This window comes from Mixophyes fleayi, chromosome 3 (assembly GCF_038048845.1).
Source record: "Mixophyes fleayi isolate aMixFle1 chromosome 3, aMixFle1.hap1, whole genome shotgun sequence".
NCBI lineage: Eukaryota > Metazoa > Chordata > Amphibia > Anura > Limnodynastidae > Mixophyes > Mixophyes fleayi.
In genome coordinates, this window is record NC_134404.1 from 278,594,500 (window position 1) to 278,617,555 (window position 23,056).

A 23,056-nucleotide genomic window follows, 5' to 3' on the forward strand; every position below is an offset into this window, starting at 1 on the left:
TGGTGGTTGTTAGCAAATGCAATCAGATTTTGGCCAATAACAACATGGGTTGCATGATAACAAGAGGGCTTGTCAATTGAATTCTCATAAACACCTGAATAGATTATGGTTCGTGCAACTAAAGCTGCCAATGTATAGCAAATACAGGTTTCTTGTTGGAAAACATATGCTTAGCATATAATAGACCATTTCACTTAGAGTGGCTCATCTGCAATATCCAAACCATCCATGATGTCATACTTGCCAATATTTTAGATTTGGCTTCTGGGAGCTGACGGGGGAGGTGGGCATGCAGGGGGCAGGGCTCAGAAAATCGTGTCATTTTGGCTCCGCTCCCACAACGTAATGACGCAAAACGCGTCATTTTACAGCAGGGGTGGGGCCAAAAGCCGCGATTCCGGGTGAATCGCGGCATTTGAACCAAATTCATCAGGGAGCTTGCCACACTCTCCCGGGAGTCCGGGAGACTCCCGCGAAATGCGGGAGTCTCCCGGACATTCCGGGAGAGTTGGCAAGTATGCATGATGTATTACCAACTGTAAAACTGTCTACTTTTAAGTAAACATGAAGGCTTCTAGAAGTAATATAGAACTTTATAAAGTGCTCTAAATAGCAGTCTACAAATGCTGCTAAGATTCCCCCTTATTTGTGCTGACAATCATCTGTTCTTCTTTCATTTGATGTTTTTCATCTTTTAGTCTACCATATAGATGTTTATGAACTTATCCTTTAAATAACCAAACAAGTGATAGTTTAATACTCTCATTTATGGACACAGAAAGAAGTGAGATCCAGAACAAATGTCCCACTTTGTGACGACATCTACTGTGTTTTGCAGCTGTGTCTAGTTTAAGGACAAGCAGGTGGATTAGCGTCCCATTAACAGCTGGAACTAACTTTAGCTTCTTATGATGGGTGAAGCTAGCCAGACATGAATGGATTGGGGGGTTCCATACAGAATTATGAAAATATCTACAATAATCTGACCGATTCTCAGCATGGATGCTTTTGTCATGAGCACTAGGAGTCTTTACCCAGGGATCACCAGGTGATAGACTTACCAGAGCAATATAGGTGGTAATATGGTACTCTGGTAGCGGGGTGATCACGGAACAGGAGACAGCAGATGGTAGAGAATGCTCGTGGAAAGTCTATGACTAGCAGCACTGGTAATATGTAATAATAGTACACGAGGAACTGAATGGACAAAGGAAACGTGAGGGTAGTCAGTGGTCTGCGGATAGCAAGTTGTACCACTGCTATAGTGAGGAGGAATGTCCAGAAGTAACGAGGAGGTGATGAGAGTCAGCGGTCTGCGTTTAGCAAGTTGTACCGCTGTCTAGGTGAAGGAATGGAATCCAGGTGGAGGAATCCGGGAAGTCAGTGGTCTGCGTTAGCAAGTTGTACCACTGCTATGTGGAAGGATACTGGAAACAGGTGACACAGGGAACAGGAATCAGTGGTCTGCCTCTAGCAAGTTGTACCACTGAAATATATATGTGAGGAGGAGCACGGGGAGATAAATGTAATGCAGAGTATACACGGGCACACTGAACTTGATCCCACGATGATATGCACAAAGTATTAATAACTGAGCAGCACTGCACAAATATACAAAGTCACAGGAACTATCCAGACTACAAGGTAACACAGTCAAATGATGGCAATAGTCTCAGTGGATAGGCAACTCCAGAGAAGAACAACTCAGTCCAGCAAGGTATGCAATACACGAGCACAGTCAATGATAAGTATGCATACCGTGGTTCAGAAGAGCAGGCTGTCAGAAAGGAGTGCAGGGATACCTGAGCGGCAGGAGGCCGGCAGGATGCGAAGTCCCCGGGAAATGGAAGCGGACTCCAAGTAGGTGCAGCGCACAGGTAGGTAGACCAGCAACGATGGAAACAATACTCAGGAAGCAGTAGTATATAGGACTGGTCGCCTGGAGATCACTGAAGAGTAGAAGTGGTATGGCAGAGAAGATAGCAGCGGAGCGTTGATCCAATGCAGACAGGCGAGTTGACACAGGCAGGAACACTGTAGAAGCACGGAGAGCGGATCAGCTGGCTGCAGACACGAGGAGTACTGGAGGGTAGCGATAAGCAGGACACTGCAGATACACGGAGGTAGCGGATAGGAATCGGCAGGTGCAGTCACGATGAAACACGAGAGAGTTGAGGTAAGCTGGAACTGTTGAGCACGGAGACAGCGGATAGGAATCAGCTGGTGCAGTCTCGATGAAACACGGGAGAGTTGAAGTGAGCTGGTAACTATAGTGCACGGAGGCAGCGGATAGGAATCAGCTAGAGCAGTCACGATGAAACACGGGAGAGTTGAAGTGAGCTGATAACTGTAGTGCACGAAGGCATCGGATAGGAATCAGCTGGTGCAGTCTCGATGAAACACAGGAGAGTTGAAGTGGTCTGGAAACCACAGGAGAGTTGAAGTGGTCTGGAAACCACAGGGGAGTTGAAGTGGTCTGGAAACCACAGGAATCAGCTGGGCTGAATACACGAGGAAACACAGGGACACCTTCAGAGGCTCATGGGGAATGAGACTCCAAGATCAGGCAACGAGGTATAGACAGCAGGTGCTTTAAATAGGGAGTGTTGCCTGATCAGCCAATTAACTAAAAGGAACATGTACTGAAGGTTTGAAAGGGCTGCACATGCGCAGACCCTCAGGATGGTGGACGGCCACGGTTCCTAAACATACGGGAAGAAGCACTCACAGTCTGGTGAGTGACAGCTTTCTAATGAACTTCATGAAGTGGATAATGTGCGTATTTGAAATACAAGCAAAGTGCACATTTAACCTTAAATTTAGTTCTTGAACTATTTAAAAGCTTGTGAAGAATGTAAATACTGTCTTATGCTAACACCTTACACATAACATGGAATTAATTTTAGTACATACTGTGTCCCATGCAACGTGTGAATTTTTGGCATTCACATACAGGACTATAAATGTTAAAAAAAATAGTGTATACTTTACGTCTAACATGAGAAATGTTACTGGCAACTGTTTTTAAAATGATTGGGGGTGCTTATGTTAACCCACAACCACCACCCACTCATGTGACTGAAAAATCCCATGCATAGACATGGTTAGTAGACTATAGCAGCACCAATATTGAGATGCTAAAGCACCTATTAAGCTGGCTCCTAGTCTCTCATGCATACATTTTTCTTCAGTGAACTCAAAGTTTCCTTGTAGCCACATCTATCTGCATCTGGCCTCCAACATCCACATCATCTTTCATGCGTTATCTTCTCTATCATCTGTTCTTGTGTTTCTTTCATGTTGGTTTTATATTATATTGATGACCTATGGAATCATGTAGAAGTCAAAGAGGCTTTTTATAAGGTGGGAAACGAATTATACTAACACGCTTCATTGGTGAGAAAAACTATTGTGACAACTTTTTGTTTCTGACTTTGCTTTAGAAAGGAGAGCATAACAATTTATTCTAGCTATATTGAAAACTTTTCTCCATATCTGTATAAAAACATCTTCTCTGACGTAGTACACATGTACTATGTGTTAGGCTGCTAGTAGTCAGATAACAAACCTGCAGAACAGACTGGTGGAGGTCTTCGCCTATAGCAGCCGTCTTTCCCGTAGAGCTAGACGCGCTCACAGGTACTCGGATGTCCCCAGGACTTAACTCCAAAGTAGTGTAGGTTCATTATACTAGACGCAGTGCAGGCCTAGAGACAGTACAGATGTAATGGATGGTCAGACGAAAGCCAAGGTCAGGGGTCACTTGCATGGTAGAATAGTCAGAAAACACGCCAAGGGTCAGGATCACGAGCAGATCAGCAGAATCAAAGGTACAGGCCAAAAGGTCAGGGTCACAGGCAATAAGGCAAGATCCAGCAGACAGGCAAAATCCAGAAATCCAGCAGATTATAAAGCAGGTCAGCACAAGTACCAGACTTAGGACACTATAACTGGCAGGGAGGCTAAGCCCTCCCTGCCTTAGTGCCATAGACCAATCAGGGCTTTGCCCTGTAACAAACCACAGGGGCAGGCAATGCCCAATCAATTAGTTAAATCAGCCCACAGGCTGCATTGTAGCAGCGCATGCGCCCAGCTACTCTGCAATGCCGGGGCACGCTGTTCAGAATGCCAGGGCAATGGTCGGGCCGCAAACCCGGAATTGACGCCCTGGTCATCATGGCGACGGCCGGGACGTCGGAACATGGAGGAGAAGAGTCGCGGCAGCCACGGGCACCGCCGCGACTCCTGACACTATGAATGGTCAAAAAATACACTTGAGGACGTGTTCATTTTTCAAAATATGTCTCTAGAAGATTTCTTTGCATTGTATGTTAGAATCAATTTTCAGAATCAATTATTTATCTATGGATAAATACATTGTACCACTTTTTATGTTTTGTATGCTCAATACAGAACTTAGTAGCTGTTCTTACTCTATGCTGTTCTATGTCCCTGTGTTTAACAAAACAGTAACTGCATAAACAATAGTGATTAGGGCTTAAAACCCTTCAAAATCATAGTGTCAGTGTATCAATTACCATGACTGTAGTGGCTACTGTGTGTGTACAACAGCTTAGGGCAACTTGGATATTGCTAAGACTAGTCTGTATAGAAAGTTGTCAAAGAGGTATAAATCATATCATTTTTCTATGCTAGATTCCAGGTTGGGACAGGATAAAAGATTTTCCTAAAGAGGAGTGATGTCATCCCAGGTGCTCGATATTCACCTGTGTCTGTACGTATCTGGCAACCTCAAACACAATTTGCCAGATTATTGAGTCCCTTGGATCAGTGTCTGTAGTTTTTTAAGTTTCCCCGCAATTGTGTATCAGATCTTGGCTATAACTCAATTATGTTTTATTGTGTCTCATGTATCAGATTTTGGCTTTGAACTCCGACCACTGCTACACTGCTATGTATGAATTAGATTGCTGACTCTTTATTGCTAAAACATTGAATTTTGGTATGAGCTTTGTTACCTCTTATATGTGTACTGAGTATTTTGAACATTGACTGGTACTTAATTGTACATGTGAACCGGATACCAGCTGTGAGTTTGAAATGGCAGCCCGGGTGTCTGTCTTATATACTTTTAAACCCCAGGGAAAAGCTTTGTGTGAGATGGAGTTTCCCTAAGAGTGTGTTCAGTTTTAGGAAAAAAACTGGTAAGGGTCCCTTGGATTGTAAATGGAGAGAGAAGGTTGGGCTCTATTTACAAAGGTCAGTCTAGGTCTTCTGTTCTGTCAGTGTGCCAACAGACTGATTAAGTAAGGTGTTTTAAAATTATGTCAGTTTGGTCAGTCTGTCTCAGTCCTGGTGAGAAGATTAGATGCAGCCTGAGGGACTCTGCAAATGGTGAGTAGTTATCTCTATGTTTTTGTATGTGTGTGAAACACAAGGTCCTTCACAGTATATATTTGGGCAATATTTTAGTCCTGTTCAGAGTGCACCAGGCCCTACTATCTATTACTGGAATCTTATTTCTGCAGTTAATCGCTTAAATCCTGACCCTTGAATTGTAAAATTGCTCTTAATTTAATGGTCTTCATTTTCTGTTTGTACTGTTTTTTTTATCATAACCCCTAGTGGGTGCATGTGAAACCTATTTAGATTTTTTTTTATTTAGTTCGCTTTAATCTAATCTATTTTTTTTCTTTTCATGTGCACTGTAGTGATAGTTATTTGACCCGTCCACTTACCAGCTAAATCACTGTAGCCCCATTGTGTTTTGCTTTAGAACAGACATCCTGCATTATCACTGGGGAGGTATAATAATAACATTAATTTGTCTTTCCTTATAGTGTTCACTATTTTGCTTGTATATTCTATCCATAGCAGAACATTGCTAAACGATGACAACACTCAGTTAATGTAAGCAGAAATTTTGAGTTCCAGAATTAATTCAGCCGAGATAGTGATTTATTTGGTGCCTTGGAAAAGATGCAATCATGGAGTTTCTTATTGGCTCCGAAAAAAGACAACATAAATGCAATTATTATGACTGTCTAGAATCAAAATAATTATAGTAACATAAAGAAAGGGCTTAAATAAATAAGTCTTCATCCAAGTTGTTAAAAGCAGATATCTAGATCTCAAGAGACAGCAGTGTTAGTAATCATAATCATTGTTTTACTTTTCTCTAAACCAAAGCATGATAAAAGGGACCTAGGACACCATAAAGATAACAATTTCAGTCCCCTTTGGGATGTCATTAAATATGCCTATTTTTTCTTAATAATATTTATATTATTTTCCAGTCTTTATTTTGCAACCAGAATCTATTGAAAATGTGTTATTGTTTTAATGCCAACTAAGTATCGTATGGGGGTTGAATGATTGTATTATTAGGTAACCAAATACCGTCAGAGATTTAAGATGTTTACAATAAAAAGTAGAGCATGTGAAAACTCCCTTAAAATATTGAACATTCCATTTTTTTATTTCAGACATTAGATCATACTTGTAAAAATTTTGACAACAAAGTCATTGCTTTTTTGTTTCAAAGAAAAGTTCAACCTTTCATAAGACTTTGATGTCAGATCTGTAGTACTGTATATTGTAGTCTATATATAGTATGTCTTGTCTGCATCTCTAATAAATTCCATATCACATCTATATGTGTTCATATCCCAGTGAAGGCAGTTCAGAATCCTTACAGGTTAGCTAGAGGCTTTAGTAATTTAGCCTTTGCAATGGCAGTTCCTCAGAGGTATGAACCTCTCAAGAAGTGCCTTTGCAGGCACAAAACTAGTTAGGTCTCCAGCTGACCTGCTAACAATTTTAATCTTTTACACTTTTTTTTTTTTTTTGCAACCAACGCTAATAAAATTATTATTTCAATATAAACTAACAGCGACTTCCTTTGAATGTTGTGAGTGCGGTTTCTTTCTTGTTACATTGCTGGTGGGCACTGTCAACCTGAGATCAGTAACCAGGTAGAGCCAAGGATTAGCTCACCATTTCAGAGGCACAGAAGGAAATATATTGTTTACAGAAGAATGCTTCATCCCTCCATACTAAAGTCAACTTGCATTCATGTCCATTCACCCTTTTTAGAATTGATTGTGTCTCGGTATACCAAATCTGTTAATTTTGGTTTAAAGTCGTCAATACCAGTGATATCATGTTGTAACAAAAGCAGCACTTGTAATGATTCTCTATAACACTTGTGCAATGAAATTGCCGGAGTTGCTTGCGGATATCACAATGGCGATAATAGAATAAATTTGATACAAACATGCTTTATCTTTCAATGGCTAATATTTTTCAAGTAGTTTTTATTTTTTGTAATATTTCAACCTGTCGTCGTCGTCGTCGTCATCATCATCATCATTATCTATATATAGCGCCACTAATTCCGCAGCGATGTACAGAGAATGCACTCACATCAGTCCCTGCCCAATAGAGCTTATAGTCTAATTCCCTAACACACACACACACAGAGAATAGGGTCAATTTTAATAGCAGCCAATTAACCTACTAGTATGTTTCTGGAGTGTGGGAGGAAACCAGAGCACCCTCAGGAAACCTACGCACCACGGAGAAAACATACAAACTCCTCACAGATAAGGCCATGGTTGGGAATCAAACTCATGACCCCAGTGCTGTGAGGGAGAAGTGCTGACCACTAAGCCACTGTGCTGCCCAATCTATGTTTTGTTATTCAATTGTTAAATATATTTTTTTCAATTAGTGTATCTGAAAACCCAAGTCTGGGAGTTCAATTCCTCTGCGCATGTGTAAACCGACTAGTCAGGTCATGCATGTACATATCACCTCAGACCTAAGAGTTAACTCTTGCCACTCCAGTCCAGTTTTACTGAGGCAGCTGAATATCGCTTTAGTGAGATTTTTATAATAAATTATAGTGATGGGTGATTATTGAGGTGGTAGAAAATGACTCCTTATTTGTTGATTTATCCACACTTTCTGAGTATTTCCTTTCTGTCATTTATTTTTCTAATATGTCACACAATTATTTGGCTTATAATAGAATCTCAAAATATGGCATATTCCTTAACCTTAACCATCTGGAAGACATATTTATTTTACAAAGATTATACACCAGTCAGCCACAACATGAAAACTGACAAGTGAAGTGAAGTGAATAACATTGATTATATTGTTACAATGGCAATTGTCAAGGGATGGGATATATTAGGCAACAAATGAAATGTCACTTCATGAAATTGCTGTGTTTAAAGCAGGAAAAATGGGCAAGCATAAAGATTCGAGCGACTTTGACAAGGCTCAAATTATGATTTCTAAATGATTGGGTCTGTCTTGTGGGTTGTTCCCGGTAGTCAGTGTTTAGTACATACCAAAACTGGTCTGAGGAAGGAGAACAGGTGAATCAGTGTCAGGGTCAGGGACACCCAAGACTCATTGATGCGCGTGAGGAGCGAAGGCTAGCCCGTCTGGTCCAATCCCACAGAGGAGTTACTGTACCACAAATTGCTGAAAAAGTTAATACTGGTTATGATAGAAAGGTGTAAGAACACACATGCATCGCAGTTTGCTACGTTTGGGGCTGCGTAACTGCAGACTGGTCAGAGTGCCCATGCTGACCCCTGTACACTGCTGAAAGCAGCTACAATGAGCATGTTAACACCAGAACTGTACCATTAATCAATGGAAGAAGATGGCCTGGTCTGATGAATCTCATTTTTTTTTTACATCATGTAGACAGTCGGGTGCGTGTGCATCGTTCACCTGGGGAAGAGATGGCATCAGGATGTGCTATGGGAAAAAGACAGGATGGCTGTGGCAATGTAATGCTCTGGGCAATGTTCTGCTGGGAAACCTTGGGTCTTGGAATTCACATGGATGTTACTTTGACACGTGCCACCTACCTAAATATTGTTGCAGACCAAGTACAACTTTTCATGGCAAAGGCTTTTCCTGATGGCAGTTGCCTCTTTCAGCAGGATAATGGTCTAAATATGTTATGTTACTGGGCCACTTCTCTATTAGAAGGGAAGCATCATAGGTCCCCTTTGATTCAACAGATGCTCATCCCCTGCTGATTTCAGTAATGGTTTAATCTCCAGGTCTAAAAGCCTGAAGAAGTTTGAAAGTACCTAGTCTGCACAGAAAAATTGGGAATGCAGGTAACTAGACAAGCTGTGAAGTTGTCCTATCAAAAGCATTGACTGCTGGTAAATGCAGACTATCCAGTTTCAAACTTCTCCAGGAATGTAGGCTTGCAGATGTAATCATTACTGATATTGTTGTAGCTACTTTTTGGGTAACCATTCGAGGTCCAGTGCTTGTTCTAATATTTGAGGATGATGGGCAATTGATGACATCTTTACTTCTTCTATAACCATTTATAATTGAGATTAAGGGACTAAAGGGACTATTTATATAGATCTTTAGACTTTATTGCAATGACTGAAAATGTTTTTTGTCCAATCCATGATGAAAAGCTGCTTACCACTGGTTAGCAGCAGTAAAAAGACTCCTACCGCTTCACTAGCCAGTCCAGGGAGTCCCTGTGCATGCACACTTGAACTGGAACTCCGGTCTTGGGCTTACAGTTCCAGATTAAGCAAAAAAAATAATGAAGTTTGCTATAAAAAAAGAGTAAAAAAATAAAATAACTTTATTTTAATAAAAACTTTGAGAAAATGCTTTATTTTACTAATAAAGCATTTTCCTTGCTTGTCCCATCCTGAGATTGTGAGTGTAGCACAGTGGCTTTGTATGGGGAAACTATCAACGGTCTGGGGCTGTTAAATTGGGCAAAGCCCTAAGTAGAGCAAAAACTCCTGTTTTCACTGGAGTTTGACCTTTTTCATCCTTTCATAAATAGACCCTCAAGTTTTAGTCTTTCAGTTTGAACTTGTAAAATTGCTATTTTTTCACAACTCAATAGCTATTTTGCATTTTTATATACCACTGACACATAACAAACCCCACTTTATAGAAAATGTTTTAAAATGATCTTTTAAATAACATTTTGTAAGAAACTTAAGCCAACAGTGCAGTTCCTGTATCTTACAAGAATAAAGGATTGTAACTTTTGTTTGGGACCGTGATACTTAATCTTTTTTTCAGTTATCCCTTATACATGTTGTTACCCAGAACATGTCTCTTGATCATAAATTCACCATCATTGCTCAATGCATGATTAATTGGCTGGTCACCAGCTATTCTTTGTGGCCCCATACTGCCTATGCACAAGAGACATTGCAGATCTTTTATTCTAATCCACCATTTTCAGCATGTATTCTGAAAATGATAAATGTTCTCTTGGTGGTGTGAGCTGAAATTTGTTTGAGCTTTGACCAAATGAAAAAAAAAAAACTTTTATGGTCAGGTGAGCACTTTGAAGACAACATTGTGTAGGCTATAATTCATCACTTAAACAGAATTTTTTCTACATTTGAGTCATTTATTTGCTATGTTCAATCCTTTTTTGCTTAACTCCAAAAAACTGAAACATGAAGATAGAATACTTTGCAGCATTTTTAAAGTACCTTTTAAGGACTACTAAAACTAACGTTAACTAACTAAGAGCTAATAGTAATGTAAGCAAATAATTATATGTAAGAATTTCTGGAGCTTCTCAGAACTAAAGATAATGGAGATACAGCTGTGATTGTAGAGGGAACAATTTTCCCTCTACACAAAGCAGGTTTCCTGTTTTCTGTATTGATTTCCTCCAGAGTACATTTTAGTAATGAAGGTGAATTATAAAAATGTGAAGTCAGTTTCTGGATGGATGTTTTAGAATGTTATCATGGTAGACTTATTTGTTAAAATTTTGCATCAAAGGGCCCCAGCAAAATTTGAGTAAGGGCCCAGCTATAGCGATATTGCCTCTTTTCAGCATATGCCATTTAGAAGAGTCCCCCGATTTGTTCTTCTGGGGACTTAGGGAGAGGGGCCCCTATTGTTAAGTCCCAGGACATACCTATATTGCATTTATGTACTAAGAGAGTCCAAGTTTCTAAAATGTATGCTACCTTTAACTATTTTATCTAATTATTTTCACATATTAAATGTAAGATAATGATAAAAAGAAATCTCAAGTTGCACATCCCCCTAGTAAAAGGGGATAGTGCAGGGAACTCCTCCCTTAACCGATCAGAGTGCTAGATATACTCCTGATGGTGCCCATACTTATATTGCAGCTGCCCGGGCACTGTAAAGCTAAAGGTGATATGGGGGTTAGCATTGTTAAGCCACCAGATTTATAGAAGCATTAAAGAATATTTGTGTTTCTGCAAATATTCTAGACATGTAGGGGTCTGCATTGTAAAGCCACCCTAAGTCAGTGGTCTGCATTATTTTGTATGTATGTTAATAGAACATTGTCCTTGGCCATATAGTGTACATTTTGCTGTAATTAATAGATACATTTGTGGATTATACTTGCTCTGCCACAGATGGCATGGAGAGGGGCACGTTTCTTTGTAGAAATTCAGCATTAGCTAGAAGCAACCTGTAGACAATTAGAGTGCAAACATTAAGAGAGCTACAAATAATGCTGTAAATGCTAGACACTAGTAAGATTAGGAGTTGGGGGAGAAAGAAAGGTTGCACTTATGGTGGTGAACTTTTATTTCTTCCATCACATTCTTTCTAATAATCACACAATATTGACATTGCAACATAATGTTGTACCCATGAACATTCTCGTCCCTGGAGAATGCTAAATATAAATGTATTTTTCATTACAATATACCTTTCTTATGCATATACCATATACATATATCTCACTGTGCTGAGCTCTAGTCTTCATTGTGGGCCCAAGTGGAGAGTTGTCAGTTTTTGGCCAAAGGAAATCATATAGAGGACTAGATGCCAGAGACAACAAAGGAAATTACATAAATACTTTAACCTGGGGCTATGAAATCAGGGACACCTTTGTGGCATACAATACGAAGAGCATCTTGTGAATGATCACTATATGGAAAAAAGTATTTGGCCACAACTGTGAATTATTGAATTGAAGTGTTTTTTAATCAGACCCGTTGCCAGAGGTGAATAAAATCCAGCACCTAGCCATGCAGTCTCCATTAGCAAACATTTGTGATACAAAATGGGTCGTTCTGAAGAGCTCAGTGACTTCAAGCATTGTACTGTGATAGGATGCCACTTTTACAATAAGACTGTTCATGAAATTTCATCCCCACTGGATATTCCATGGTCAACTGTAAGTGATATTATTAGAAAGTACAAGCATTTAGGAACAACAGCAACTCAGCCACGAAGCGGGAAGACCCCATAAAATCACAGAGCGGGGTCAACAATTGCATGATTCCATAGCTGAAGAGTTCCAAACTTCCACTGGCATTAATGTGAGCACAAAAACTGTGTGGTGGGATCTTAATGGTATGGATTTCCATGGCTGAGCAACCGCATGCAAACCTCTCATCACCAAGACCAATGCCAAGCATCAGATGGAGTGGTATAAAGCACACCGACACTGGACTGTGGAGCAGTGGAAATGTGTTCTGTGGAGTGACGAATCCTGCTTCTCTGTTTTGGCAATCAGATGGGTTTGGCGGATGCTGGGAGAATGTTACCTGCCTGTAAGAGGGAGGGATAATGGTATGGGGCTGTTTTTCAGGGTTTGGGCTAGGCCCCTTATCTCCAGTGAAGGGCAATCTTAATGCTTCAGCACACCAAGTCATTTTGGACAATGCTATGCTTCCATCTATGTGGCAACAGTTTGGGGAAGGTCCTTTTCTATTCCACCAAGACTGTGCCCCAGTGCACAAAGCAAGGATTACAAAGATATGGTTTGATGAGTTTAGGGTGGAAGAGCTTGACTGACCTGCACAGAGTTCTTCCTTACCTCAACCCCATCGAACACCTTTGGGATGAACTGGAATGGAGATTGCGAGCCAGGCCTTCTCATCCAACATCAGTGCCTGACCTCATATGCTCTATAGAATGAATGGGCACAAATTCCCACAGAAATACTCCCAACATCTTGTGGAAAGCCTTCTATGAAGAGTGAAAGCTGTTATTGCTGCAAAAGGTGGACCAACTCCATATTAAAGTATATGTATTTGAATACAATGGACCTGATTGAGTAAGGAAATTTAAGCAAAAAATTGAGTGAGTTTTCTTACTCAAGTTTTCTGGACAAAACCATGTTGCAATACAAGGGGTGCAAATTAGTTTATTTGCACATAAGGAAAATACTATCTGTTCTTTCATGCAGCACACAAATACTTGATAGCTTATTTTTACATTGAAATTTAAAGTTGATCTAGGACATGCCCTACCCCAAATATAAATCTGCCATCACATTTTAAATTTACCTCCCACATGGTTTTACCTTACTTACTTACTTACTTTTGCTTAACTTTGCTTAATGAATCAGGCCCAATGTCATTACTGTTCCTGTTGTTGTAATGGTCAAACGTCCGAATACTTTTGTCCATATAGTGTATATAATGCAAAAGCATACTAGTAAACTGATAAATAAAACAAAGATTATAATATTCACCACTATAAAATATTGACCCTGGTTGCCACTTCAATGCAGAGCTCTCTGGGTGCAGACCGCCAAATTTAGCAAAATACTTTGCAAGTTGGAGTCTGTAGTTCATTCTGCAATATTAAGAAGTTCTCAGCTGAACTATCTAAAGAAATACCTCTGGAGCCTTAGTGGTCTATTTATTAATAGCAGAAAACAACTAGATATCAATTTTTTCTATTTATCAAATACCCCTGGCTGGTGAAGGCTCACCTGCATTAGACTGCCCTTACGTCAAAGCATTAAATGCATTTTTAAGTACTGTGGTTGTCCTCCGATCTCCATTTCAGGATTGCGTTAGCCAGTTGACATAACAAGTAAAAATGTTTCATTTTTAATATAAAGCATTTTTCGTTAAAAAAAAATTCAATTAAAAAAAAGTTATTTTTTTCCCCCATAGGTTTTTAAATGTAACTTTATAGTTGTTGTTTTTTACAGACTCTGGAACCCAAGCCTGGACTTGTAGTTCCATTGTGCATGTGCAGATTACCACCGAGCTGACTTGACTGCCGCTGCCAGTCAGAGTCGCCGTGTCCTAAGCATCACCAGGGCAGCAACATTTTATAACTAATTTGCCCAATAGAAGATTTTGTATCACTGTAATAAAATATTCTTGATAGAGGGTTCTTAATAAATAGACCCCTTAATGTTATGCTGGTTTAGAGGAACTTCTGTCCACATAAAAGTTGCAAACCATACACACTGTATCATTGTAACATTAGACAATTTAGAAAAAATGGGTTGAAATTAAAGTAGAATATAATAAAACATTATTGACTAATAAAAAAAATATTTGTCTGGAGCATGAGGATTTTTTGTTAGTAAAAGATATGTCCATCTGCAAGAATATTTTAATACTTTATTACCTATGTGACCTAGTTTAAACCGTACAGGATCACAACTGGAAATAGAGCCTGGAAACTTTTATAGAGCACAGTGACATTTTATATGCATATTTATTTATTTATTTCTTTATTTTATTGTGTAAATTTACCCATTATATAAAGTTTCTAGGTTGAAAGACATGACTTTTAGGTTTGCAGATTGATGAAAATGATAAATGTGAACCAGAGTATCTGCATTAGATGCTGCATTTGGGCTTATAATTTTTGTAATGGATAATTGGAAGAGTCTGGCTGGGTACACACTACTGAAAATTTCTCCAAATGCAAAATCGTTAACGATTTTACCAACGACTGAAAGTCCCGATCAGCGTGCTGATTCATGTGTACACACTATACACGTTTTACATATTTACCTTCAGATCTGTGCTCTTCATCTGTCATAACCATTGACTGAAAAGAACATGACTCTGTAAATCTATGGAGATCTGCCTACACTGCTGGTCGTGAGTGCATACACACTTCACAATTTGCCTGACCTTGTTCCATCGGTTATAGAGATTTTTAGTCTGGTTATGAAACCAAATCAGACCATATGATGTGCTTTGGTATGATAAAATCTAATGTTCATTTATCGTGTAATTGGTACAATAACCAGACAAAAACCTGTAGTATGTATCCAGCTTTACTTACTGCCAGTATCTATAACTGGGCTGTGAATTCATTAAGAGTAGAGAGGGTTAAAGAGTAGGCGCTGTGACAATTGTAGGGTTCATAGTATTATAACAATGTGCACATGAATTTATCTGCAACCCAACTAGAATCTATGAATTACCTGAAAATGAGTGACAGGCAGGGCCGGATTAACCATAGTGCTAACTGGGCTACAGCCCAGGGGCCTATGGCATCCAGGGGGCCCTTGAAAGTGCTCAGCAGCAGTATTGATTGATCGGTCGGGGGCGGGGCGCCCCAGCATGATCAGTGCTGCTGAGCACTTTCACTGCGGTCCTTCTCCGGCGCGCTGTAGTCTCCTTACTGAGGAGATCTCGTGAGTCTCACTCTCACGAGATCTCCTCAGTAAAGAGCGTACAGCGCGCCGGAGAAGGAGGTAAGTGCCGGGGGCGCGGGCTGATCAGGTCCTGGGGGGGCCCTCGCGGGGGAATGGAGGCCCCCTTAGCCCAGGGGCCTCCATGCCCTTAATCCGGCCCTGGTGACAGGGCAGGTGTTCCTGCAAGACTGATACTAAATGTGTGACCCTAGCAATATAAACCAAGGTACTAAGCAACTTCATGCAGATCCCTATGTACCTAGGATGTTTCATGCCTGTTGAATATGCATCTTATGATAATATAATTTAGTTAAGTAGGATTAACTGTAGAGCTTTCAGTTTTAGTAGATATTTTGTTGGCATAAAACTGCAAAGTCGACTTGGTTGCACTGAAGATTAAGAAAAGAGCAAAACCGCACAATCTGTTACCAATGGCTCTTTACAGAAAAACCACTCTTGGTAGTTGAAATGTGCTTTTACTACCCTCTAAATCTTCATGAAACTAGAGGATTCTCCACCAGATGTGTTAATCCCTTTCATTGCTGGGAGCCTGCGATGCATTATAGTAAAGTAACCCTTTGTTGAAAAATTCACTGCTGGGATTTAAACTGAGACTGTGTTTATGCCTCTTTAGCTGAACATAAGTCTCTCAAGAAATGCAGGAATCAAGAATGCAAGGAAGTTGCCACTAATTCAAGTGGGTGGTCCATTCAAAACTATAGAGCTGCACTCAGTGCTAATCTCTAAGGCTCAAGGACAGAGCAGTTGGGATCTGGCACCTCCCTGACCAAAATAGCATCAAATTGACTACATCTGGCTATATGTGCTATACCAAATACTCAGCACATTCTAAACCTTCAGCTGAGTAAGATATAATATGGCGCCTTTCTGTTACCCAACCCACTTCAAAAGACAGCTATTTCCTTACATTATATTTTCTTAAGAGTGCCAATAGACCATTGTACTATAAAAACAGACTACGACATTTTCCAGATTTGGAAATATCTTTCTTACATGAAAAAGCTTCTCAACATCTTTTATTGGGGATATATCTCACCCCAACATAAACAGAAGATGGGTCTTTCAAATGATTCACAATGTCCCATGTGTGGGGTATGCTCTATTAATCTATTCAATTGTCTTTGGAAATGTCCAGTTATTAATTTGCAACAACAGAGTTAGTGAAATATCTTCATCTTACACCCGAGTGGGTAGTACTGGGTGTTTTACCATAGAATATGAGAATTTCTAAAGGAGGGAAAAAACTATTAATGGTGATTTCAGCAGCAGCTAGAAAATGCATTATCCACATGTGGATCCAGAACTCCCCCCACCACCACCACCACCACCACCACACCACACAACACAACACCACACACACACAAACACACACACACACCATATTAACCTTATTTAATGAAAAACTGTTCTACATAATGTAAATTAATTGGCTTGAGGAATCTCTTCAGAAAGAGATAAATACCCAGAACTGCTTCCCTAAAAGAACAAGTATGGAGATTTTTCAATCAAACTACTTGGTGTGAATTTCACAGATACCTGCAGGATTCTCTGATATATAAGTAATCACTCTGCGATCCATTTCCCTCTGGTTATGACATCCCAGTAGACTAGTGTTCAGAGAAATACACAAGGAATTAATATGGTTTTCTATATAGACAGTACTTTCTTATGCTCTCTGACCTTTTATTTTATGTACTTAAATAACATGACTAATTTTGATATACTCACTGTGGCTGGATCACGTAGAAATAATTTAATGTAGAAATTAATGGTGCAGGCACCAATTTACATAATTGCAAATGTAGTTATTTTTTTTATATATTGGTATGTGTTTGTATTGAAATGTATTGATTTTGGAGACAGGAAGTCATGTTTGGGTTTTGTAACTTTTTTTATAGGAAGTCCCAAGTAAGCATCTGAGCGGAGTGTTTTTCCAACTGTCTGGAGACAGGTAATCTCATTCCAATTAGACCTATTCATCATTGATTGACCAACACATCTGCTGAGTCTTAAAGCACAGGGGAGGGGGGTAATTAGACTGGCTGGTAGACTTCCTATGTGTGAAAGACTTAGAATGCAAGTGATCACAGATTAATGTGAATTTGCAAGCTAAATTGCGAGACTAGAGCAAATATTATATCCTGATGGTAAACAATATAAAACCTTAGACGACTGGGGCCACTAGCAACAATGTAAAAAGGTGTTAAACCCCTCCAGACTGAGTCATGTGCAGACTGCATGAAGCACCTGGATTGGTTAGAGGGACAGGATTACCTCCTGTCAAGGTGACTGTGTAAATCTGTATAAAAAGAGGACTGTTTGACCATGTAATGTATTATACCATCTGTACTTCCACTTGAGCTAATAAACTTCACTGCTTCAAGGAACCTGCATTGACCCCTACTTACTGCTGTAATTACTGTGACCTACAGATTAGACCCAATCTATTCTATTATCTGCCTGTTCTGAGGTTGGGACCCTGCATCCGGTACCAATGCTCTGCCTGATAGCCTGTAGCTGTGGCAAGTGTGATAGGCCAGGGGAAACCATCCACAGCAACCTGATCTAAAGGCAAAACATCAGGGGTACCAGCCCAGGTGTACCAGCAGGGGGGTGCTCTAGTAGCGAGAGTTACTCAGAAGGATGCGGTTCTGGTGCCGCTTAAGATGCCTCTACATAGATAGTAAGGAATGTTAACTCTCTCATTCTGCACTCAGGCTACGCTAGTCCACTTTCCCTCCCATATTTCATGTCTCAAAATGCAATTGTGTTTGACATGCAGTGGTAACGAGCCCTTGCTTAGAATAAACATGATTAAATAGAGCTGGTGGCGCTGCCACCACTCTTGACAAGAGGCACAAATGATCCAGTAGGTTCTCCATACATGTTTGCATGTTTTTACTAGCTTAGAAAACACTAGCAAAATATTGAGTTGTGACACTTGCTGTTAGGCTTTTAACAGGGCTGAGGCAAATGGTCACTAAAGCTATTCACACAAGCTACCATATCTTTAGCCAATGTAACAATATTATACAAACTGACTTGTAATTGTAGCTTGAGCAGGGCCATCTTTTCCATTGGGCACGATGGACAGGTGCCCGGGGGCCCCATGGGGAAGGGGGCCCCATAGGCAGGGCTCTTAATTAGAATAAATAATCCTGTAAAAGAAAAAACCTGCAAAAGAAACCTTCAAGGGTCACTGAGCAAGTACATCTATCTATCTCTATCTCTGTATATCTATATCTATATCTGTATCACTATATCTATATCTGTATCTCTATATATGTATGAATGTAGGGGGCCCCGGTGCACTGCTTTGCCCAGGGGCCCATAATGTTGTTAAGATGGCCCTGAACTTGAGTGAGCCCTAAGTGACCACTCATGAATGTTGTGGTGGTAGCCGGCGCTTGCACTTGCGGTCAGGAGTAGTAAAAGATCAGTGGAGGACACGGAGTAAATAGAGCAGGCAGCATTCAAAGACATAATGCATCCAGAAAGCAGAGGTTTTTATAGTTCCACCAATGTAGAGTTTATACGCTTAATGAATCTCTATGGGAGATAGGAAAAGTACTTGCTGAAAAGTAACACAGAATAGGAATGCTTGTGGGCTGCCAGTGGCTACTTGGGATTAGTCTGCTAATGTTATGTGTGATAGGCACTACCTTTCTAATACCATTTAATCTTTACACAGTCATTGACATGGGGATTAGGCTAGCGGAGATTACTTAGGCATCTGTTTATGTAGCTCCCACATCAGTGTTCTATGTAGTAATTAACAAACCATGAGCCTATTTTGTGTTGACATCTGCATATATCACTTTCATAGCTAACAATCTTACCATTGAGTGTTTATAGTTTTCTGGTTTCTGTTAAATATGAGCTTCATTAGGAGAACTTTGAAGGTGTGCTTTTTATAGATTTGCATTTTTACAGTGCATTTATATTCTACACTTGGCACATTTATTGGCTTAGTAATAGAAAAGGTATTTCACATTATAGGATATTTCTAGGAATTCTCTAATGCGTGTCTGCTAAATTGACTTTAAAGGAAAAAAATAAGCCATAAACATTTTTGATATAAAATGTAAATAGATCACGTCACTAATCACCTATAAAACATGACTTTTAATGTTTGTTTTGAGAGTGTCAGAGTAGTGTAAAATATACATGTGATCCATACTTCTCCTATTTTGGATACAATTCTCCATCTGGGCCATAATTTCCATTCAAGGTTGTTCTCAAGAGGACATGAAACAAATGGGCTTCAGTGCCAGAACATAGTAGGTCTTTTGTTCAATTGTTAGATTTTAGTATATATTGTGGCAAGAGCCTGCTACTGCAGAAGCACACGCGAACAACTTCTTCCTTTTTATGTAGTTTTATTGTCAGGATGGTAAATGTTTTGACACCGTACAGATTTCACAGCAATACTAGGAGACCCTAAACGCTAGCTAGACATAGCTCAGCTCTCTCTCAAGATCAGCCAGCTTCCCCAGCGTTGATCTCCCTGAACAAGTAACACAAACAAGCTTTTATACATGATACTCCTCCCCCAGCCTTAGCTTGATGGGCAGGTGACACACCCACCTTCTCTTTATAAGGAAACGCCCATCACTGCCTCTGTTTGGACTAATCAGACACACCCTGTCTGTTTGCTGAGAGGAAATCATGTAAGTTAGCAAACTTTAAAAACTACACATACATTTTTACCTGGTTTAACCTTAACCTAGGTGCATAACTGTGCCAATGTTTTATTCTGTTTGTATACTTTCTCTGCCTCTTGTCAGATAAACTCCTCCCTTTGTTACAATATATATATATATATATATATATATATATATATATATATATATATATATATGTATATATATATATATATATAGGTCATAGTGTGGGTGTATCCAGTGGTTGTTTTGTGTGGGAAGGAGTTTCCCAAAAGAGTGTGTTCAGCTTTAGAGAAAAGCTGGCAAGGGTCCCTGGAAAGTAGATGGACAGAGAAGGGTGGACTCAATTTGCAATGCTCAGTCCGAGTTTTCTAATCTCTCAGTCTGACAGCAAACTGATTAAAGGTAGCACCTGTAAGGTGTGTTTTAAAAAGATGTTAGTTTGGTCAGTCTTGAGTCTCTGCTCTGCCTGGGGAAAGGGATTGCAAGGTCTCTATAGAAGATAGACTGATATCTATTGTTATTAAAATTTTATGAGCTGGAACTTCTTATGTTTTGTTTAGTTTAGTGGGGTACGTTATAAGTACACTGATTAATCCGACAACACTTACCCCGACATGATGACTCCAAAGGGCTCCTTTCCGACGAGGATCGATGACGACTGCTGTGGGAAGTGACTGCAACCAGTCCCGATGACTGAAGAATCCGGCTCGACTTGATGACGTCACTTACATCCACGACGCTGTTATCACTGCTGTTAAGGTGGTAATGTAAGTATGCGCTCATGGACAATGCACTTTAAAAAGCGTTGTATATTGTCCATGACCGCATACTTACATTGTCGAGTTTCCACCGGGTGCTTCGGTTTCCATCCACGCTCCAAAAATATACTACTAGGTCAATTGGCTGCTATTAAATTGACCTTAGTCTGTATATCTGTCTGTTTGTGTGTTAGGGAATTTAGACTGTAATGTGGCAGGGACTGATATGAATAAAAAATATACTCTGTACAGCGCTTTGAAATTGGTGGCGCTATATAAAATAAATGATGATGATGGAAATTAATATGGAGTTGCCCTCCCCTTATGCTGCTATAACAGCCTCCAATCTTCCGAGAAGGCTTAAAACTAGATTCCTGGCTGCAGGGATTCATATCCATTCAGACACAGGATATTGTCATGCCTTCTCCAAACTGTTGCCGCAAAGTAGGAAGCACACAATAATGTAGGGCTTATTTTGTCCCACTTTTTGTCCCACTTTCGAGATTCTAAATGTTTGGAGGTATGTATATGTGTGCAGTGCTCATAAAATGTGCATAACCTGTGCAGGCACCAGCATCTGCAAAATACTGAGCAGGTGGTGAGCCTGCAATATCTGCGCATGGTCCGGCTGTCTATATTGCAGGGCAGGGTGTGTTGACAGGGTGGGTTAGGAGCAGTCCATTTCTTTACAAGTAGTATTGACTCAGCAAAATGTATTAATTAATTTACCATTCTTGGTCAAATAAGCTACATCTGTGCACCCTCTCCATTTTATGCCAATTATGAAACCTGTCTTGAAAGTTGGACTACTTCCTAGATGTCATGGACATGTACTCTGAAAATTATTATTATTATTATTATTATTATCATCATTTATTTATAAGGCTCCACAAGGTATAGCGCCATACACTATGCAAACAATAGACCATACAGGGAAAACAGTACAGAACATTAAACGAGTAATACCATGACTTCAGAGCTCCATGCAAAGCAATTCTGGTGAAATTGGAGCAGAAGAATAAGTAGAGAGACATAAGGGAGGAGGGCCCTGCTCATAAGAGCTTACATCCTAAAGGGAAGCACAAAGGGAGTCAGAAGAGGGGAACAAGCGCAGGAGGAGCAAGGTGATGAGAGTGAGCATGGAGAGAGGAGCGTGGAGATGTGAGTGAGTATGGAGAGAGGGTTAAGTGGAAGGCTGGTAGGCTTTGAGGAAGAGGTGAGTTTTGAGTGCCTTTTTGAAGGAGCACAAGTTAGGGGACAAACGGATGGAGCGCGGGAGATTTTTCCAGTGCATGGGGGCAGCTCGGGATAAGTCTTGAATTCTGGAGTGGAATGAGGTGTTCAGAGTGGAGGAGTGGCAACAGTTATTGGCTGATCTCAGGGACCAGGTGGGAGTGTGAATGGAAAGGAGATTGGAGATATAAGGGGCAGTAGAGTGGGAGACAGCCTTGTAGGTGAGGGTAAGACGTTTAAAAAGGATTCTGTAGGGGAAGGGGGGCCAGTGTAAGGCAAGGCAGAGAGGGGAGGCAGAAGAGAAGCCACGAGAATGTGATGTTCTGGCTCTCATTAATATTGATACATGCCCAGAGGTATGCACCATCATCATGCATGCCCCTGAAAAGGTGTATTTAGAAGTAAATATACAGTTGTGATACACATGAAATGTATAATATGATTATTTGTTTTTTTTTTTTAAATGTTGTGGGTAGGTAATGGGTCTGCCTTAATACTGTCTTTGAGAACTTGTCATTTCACTGACATAAAATGTAATTATATGGTCTCTGTTTGTCTTGAACAGGATGGTACCGCCACAGACTTTAACAATGAACCTGCAGCATGGACAGACACAGCAGTTCATGATTAAACCAAAGTATTTTTCTAACTCCAAGAAAGTGCTACTTGGTGAACAGTCAACAGAAGGGTCACTTCCACTCAGGGCAAATGGCCTGGATCAGCTGACATCACAATTCAATCAGTGTAAGTAGCTCAAATTTGCATATCCCTTTTTTTAAAAAAAAAACAAAAAAGTTTTTTTGTTTGAATAACAATAACTAACATACATTAATTTAGCTGGTGCATTATTAACATCACTATGAAATAAGATGATTAATTAATCAGTGTCAGTGATCTTTATTTATTAACTCAAAGCTCATTAGAGAATGTGCATTATTTTGTATTTTTAAAAAATCAGTTAATGTAATCCGAAATATGGTTAATGCTCC

At 40.0% G+C, this 23,056-nt stretch overlaps 1 protein-coding gene across 2 annotated transcripts in view; it reads left to right on the forward strand.

Annotated features, from left to right (window-relative positions):
• The window catches only part of LTBP1 (latent transforming growth factor beta binding protein 1), a 348,337-nt gene that overhangs the window by 93,876 nt on the left and 231,405 nt on the right, over positions 1–23,056 (forward strand). For both annotated transcript variants that reach the window (XM_075203670.1, XM_075203671.1), the window contains exon 4: positions 22,633–22,811. In XM_075203670.1, coding sequence (XP_075059771.1) covers positions 22,633–22,811 — 179 coding nt within the window. The remainder of the gene's footprint in view (positions 1–22,632; positions 22,812–23,056) is intronic.